Source organism: Lampris incognitus, chromosome 2 (assembly GCF_029633865.1).
Source record: "Lampris incognitus isolate fLamInc1 chromosome 2, fLamInc1.hap2, whole genome shotgun sequence".
NCBI lineage: Eukaryota > Metazoa > Chordata > Actinopteri > Lampriformes > Lampridae > Lampris > Lampris incognitus.
In genome coordinates, this window is record NC_079212.1 from 16,083,718 (window position 1) to 16,088,782 (window position 5,065).

The 5,065-nt window shown below is 43.2% G+C and overlaps 1 protein-coding gene across 1 annotated transcript; it reads left to right on the forward strand.

Annotated features, from left to right (window-relative positions):
* Nucleotides 1-1,129: 1,129 nt before the first annotated feature.
* On the forward strand, nucleotides 1,130-3,579 carry LOC130107824 (androgen-dependent TFPI-regulating protein-like). Its single transcript, XM_056274591.1, has 6 exons — nucleotides 1,130-1,294; nucleotides 1,441-1,590; nucleotides 1,697-1,798; nucleotides 2,346-2,461; nucleotides 2,623-2,783; nucleotides 2,939-3,579. The coding sequence occupies exons 1-6, from the start codon at nucleotides 1,130-1,132 to the stop codon at nucleotides 2,962-2,964; spliced, it is 720 nt and encodes a 239-aa protein (XP_056130566.1). The 3' UTR covers nucleotides 2,965-3,579.
* Nucleotides 3,580-5,065: the final 1,486 nt, after the last annotated feature.

Consider the following 5,065-nt stretch of genomic DNA (forward strand, 5'->3'; position numbering starts at 1 on the left):
TAGGGACTAACGTGTCTTATTAGTAGTTTACAGCGGTGTTGGCTAAAGCAGCTCGTAACTGAGAAGGCAGCTATCGCAGAAACAGTTGGATGAGGCGGAAGTCAGGCTTGTGCTCTCCCATGAGATCGAGCATCCTGTCCATAAGTTCAGACGGCTTACTGTCACCGAGACCTCGTAGATAGAAAAGCCGGCTGGCCCACTCAGCGTCAGAAAGTTTTTCTGGCGTCCGCGGTGATTTCCCGCTATGCGAACTGCGCTTCTGTCTGTGCGAACCAAGCCGAGGCGGACGACTCCCAGAGCTCCGGCAGCTGGAGAGAAACCGCATTAGTCGTCATGTTCATAAAGACCTCTCTCTGGAAACGTCCAGCAGGCAAACGTCGGGGTCACCATTGTGGAAACTGCAGGAAAGAAGGGACGGACAATTTCTCTCACTGATTACGCGAACGCGTGTCTTTTATTTCTCTATCCAAAACCAACAGCCCGAGCAACATGGCGCTGCTCCAACCAATCATCGTCGTAGCTCACGCTGTTAACCCGGAAACACTTTCTTAAAGCGACCAGAACCGATTATGGGGAATTATGTCCATAGGGTCCGCTACAGGTAATGATAAAGGAAGAAAACAGAAAAAAAAACGAATATATATGATGGGATGAAGAAAAAAATGAACGAAAAGTTAAGGTAGCTAGCTAGCTAGATAAATCGATAGATCGATAGATTTTTCTGCCACAACCTGAGAGACAGTGGGGGACGGTACCTATTGCTATTGTTTGATATCGTAATCATTGTCGTTGTTGCTGTTATTATTATAATCATTGTTGTTGTTGTTGTTGTTTTACATACTTTGGCAATATGTACACAAACGTATGTCATGCCAATAAAGCAAATATTGAATTGAATTGATAGATAGGTAACGTAAAAGTTAAACGTTATTAACATAGATTGTGGAAATGCATAAAAAATTGTGAAAAATAATGAAACAAGCACAAAACGTTATGCAACGTTGAAAGCTCAAAATAACCTATCATGATGGTTTTTTGTGAATATGTCACCAGACGGGCTGAAACAAACTCCGCCCATGCTGCCGCTTTCATTTGACCACGTGACCCAAGCTCTGTCACTGTTGGTAAAATGGCTGCGACCGTGTCGTGGGGCTCCTGCCTGTTCGTTCATCTTTTAATATTTGGATGGTATGTTTTCACGCTATGGGCCAACTGCACAGTGATCAGTACAGAAAGACACCCGGGAGCGAAAACATACGGGGGCCGATGGAAATATCTGACTTTCATCAATCTGGTAAGCGGCTGACACTTGACGTTATGCAGCTTGAATGAATACAACTAGCAAGGGGGCTGCGCAAGGTGAAATGGGCACATATTCATTCGACATCTATGAAACTGTACGAAACAGAATTAGAAACTGAAACTGCCATGTCTCATCAGGTCATGCACACTGTGTTCTTCGGACTGTGTGTATTCATTGACATCGTCCACTTGGTGCTCTCAGCCAAAGCGTTGCGTGGTGGGCTCCCATCTCTGCTGGTTAAATTAAGGGACATCACATTTACTGTTCTAGCTTTCCCAGTCGGCACAGTAAGTCTGTTTTTAATGTTTGCTGATATGGTACTGCACACGTAGTGAATTAAATACATCATCTTATTCACTGCTTATAATTGTTTCACTCCATATTTCCCAACAGTTTGTATTTTCTTCTTTCTGGTCCATATACGCCTATGACAGGGAGCTGGTGTACCCAAAGTTCCTCGATGATATTATACCTGTCTGGTTGAACCATGCCCTGGTAAGCGTGTTATGAACAATTGGACATGGACTGAAAGATAACAAAAGTTGATTCAGTTACAGGGCGTATCCGCTTCACAGAACAAGTCCCAAGACATGGCTTTGTATCACATGTCTCTTTGAGGAGCTCACAAGACTGATGCCTTTGGAGGATATGTGTTGTTTCTTGTGATGCAGTACTAGGTTTGCTTGAATGATGTCTTTGATTAGTTTTTCTTTTTGCCCATTTCCCTTTAGATACAGATATCAACTATGCTTGCTATTTTTTCTTGGTTTTATTTTGTATTATATTAATATTGCATGTAGTTTGCTGCAAACTAATTAGCTATACCCTTATTCAGTTATCTATCACATTCTTAGAAATTGTGATGCTATAAACACAGTTTTAATTTATGCTCTTGCTTTGACCATGTTATGCTATCAACTGTTTTAAGTTACACATTAGTATTACACTAATTTTTACAGTGGGTCTTCATTGGATCCTCTACCAGATTATCTTCTTTTTCCAGTACACACATGTAACTCTTTCTCCGTCTCTCTGTTTACAGCACACCATCATCGTTCCCCTGCTGTTTGTCCAGATGTACATTCAGAATCATCAATATGTTAGCAAAGTGAAAGGCGTCCTGGGCCTCGCAATCTTTGCTTTACTCTATCTGTCGTGGTAAGACAGCTGAGATATGCCTGTCAATACAATTGATGACCGCATCAACTCACTCTGTTGATCCTTTGCATGGGATTTAGCTCTTGTGTATCTAACAGGTTATGACGAAAGAGTTGTTCACTTTATTTATTTGTTTTCGCCTTAATCACACTCTCTATCAGGGTCCTCTGGGTGCACCATGTCTCAGATATTTGGGTGTATCCCATCATGGCCAAACTGAGCCCTGTGGGCCTTGTTCTGTTTTTCGGAGCTGCTGCTCTCACCATGGCTCCTCTCTACCTGCTCGGAGAGAAGATCAGCCGTAAAATCTGGGGCAATGCAGGTGGGATGAAAACACAAGAAACCTGCCAATGTTACCTTTATATTCTGTACTAATTGTGTGCATCTGCACTGTAGCTCTTATTTTAGACATTTGTCTTTGGTTACACACTCGCATGATCTTTTTACACTACCCTTTTCCCCCATTGTTTCTGAAAGGGCCTCAAAAGAAAAAGAAGAAGTAAGACTATGCTGGTGGGCAAGCTGAGGGAAATGGAAGGGACCAGCAAGGGTTGTGTTATGCAAGGACCTGACAAATGGGGACGGAGCCACAGCACTGACTACCTCTCCAAGGACACAGAGGCAGATGGAAAGATCTCAGGCAACACAACTGGGCAAGCAAACTCTGCATCCAGAGACAATGTGAAACCATCATCTTAAAGTTTTGTCACAGACACCAACTTACTGACATCCAGTTTACGATGTGAAGTCAGCCCATTCTCAATAGGTCTTTGTTGTTTTCCTTAATGGAGCAGACTTGCACTGACATGGCTGCATACACTACATGTAAGATGTGTGATGCCACTATTTGTCTCCCTTGTTATTCCACTAGTTTTATCATTATGCTGATTTTGTCGATACTGTAAACATTTATGTGAAAGGGACCTTTCCAAATGTGCACTTGCTATTTTTGCCTTGATTTAAGGCTTTCAGATGAATTAGATTTATGATGTAACTGTAAAAAAAATTGAAAGCTATCAGTGAATTTTTTTTTTTTTGCTCTACTGGCTGATAGTTGTTGACCAGAAGAGAGTGATATCCAGTTTCCTATGCTCAACCCTGAAATAAAAAAAAAAAGAGACCGAATTAGATCTTACTTAAATGTGATAAGTAACCTTTGGTTTTCGCAGAGAATGCAGGTTTGGTTTTCAGGCAGTCCTACTGAACTGGGTTAGAAATAATTGAAATCATAAAGTGGCCAACCATAATCTGAGTGCCTTCCAATGTATGAACATCAAAATGTGTGCACTCCCTATGTCGCCCATAGTGAGTGTACAAAATCTTTGTGAATGTCCTTATTTGGCCCTGCCAAACTAAGAAAACCTGTCCACTGTTCGATGCATTGGGTGCTGAGATACCATGAAACGAGATCAATTCCTACAATTTAGTTTTTTGGGATTTTTCCCCCTTTTTCTCCCCGATTGTACTTACCCCACTCTTCCGAGCCATCCCAGTCCCTGCTCCACCTCCCACCCCCCGCTGATCCAGGAGGGCTGCAGACTGCCACATGGCTCCTCTGATACAATTTTAAAATCAATTCGAATTATAACAGGGATCCAGTGTAGGGAGGCAAGCACGGGACTGCTATGGTCATGCCTCTTTGTCCTGGTAATGAGCCAAGCAGCGGCATTTTGTACCAACTAAAGACGGTGGAGGGGGCCCTTGCCATTACCCAAGTAAAGTTTGTTGCAATAGTCAAGCTGAGAATAGATAAAAGCATTACAAATTTTTTCAGTTTATTTAGTAATTTTTCATAAAAATGCCCTAATTTTGGAGATTACCTTGAGCTGGAGAACGCATGACTGAAAAACATGTTTTATTTGATTGTCAAAACCGAGGTTACCGCAAGATTCCTAGCAGCCTGCTTAAGACTACCTGACAGACCACCAAGATTAGTACCAAAAGGGCAGATGAACTTTGGTGGACCTAACAGAATGACCTAGGCTTATCATCATTAAAAAACATTTGGGGGGGGGGATTTTTCCCCCCTTTTTCACCCCAATTGTACCTGGCCAATTACCCCACTCTTCCGGGCCGTCCCGGTCACTGCTCCACCCCATCTGCAGATCCAGGGAGGGCTGCAGACTGCCACATGCCTCCTCCAATAAATGTGGAGTCGCCAGCCGCTTTTCAGCTGACAGTGAGGAGTTTCACCAGGGGGACGTAGTGTGTGGGAGGATCACGCTATTCCCCCCAGTTCCCCCTCCCCCCCAACAGGCACACCAACCAACCAGAGGAGGCGCTAGTGCAGCGACCAGTACACATCCCCACATCTAGCTTCCCACCCGCAGACACGGCCAATTGTGTCTGTAGGGACGCCCGACCAAGCCAGAGGTAACACAAGGATTCAAACTGGCGATCCCTGTGTTGGTAGGGAACAGAATAGACCACTACCCAAAATCATCATTAAATTTAAGAAACTTTTCAGACATCCACGATTTAATGTCAGAGAGGCAAGTTATGAGATTTGTTTGGGCACTAGGATCTGTGGGTTTTAGTGACATGTATAACTGAGTGGAGTGTCATCAGCATAAAAATGGTAAAAGACATCATGATTTTGAATGA

What these genes read in the sequence shown, in the direction of transcription:
- LOC130107824 (XM_056274591.1), top strand. Translation starts at nt 1,130, where the DNA reads ATGGCTGCGACCGTGTCGTGGGGCTCCTGCCTGTTCGTTCATCTTTTA. An exon ending in ATCTGACTTTCATCAATCTG is followed by an intron (nt 1,295 to 1,440) that starts GTAAGCGGCTGA and finishes ATGTCTCATCAG; the next exon opens with GTCATGCACACTGTGTTCTT. An exon ending in TAGCTTTCCCAGTCGGCACA is followed by an intron (nt 1,591 to 1,696) that starts GTAAGTCTGTTT and finishes ATTTCCCAACAG; the next exon opens with TTTGTATTTTCTTCTTTCTG.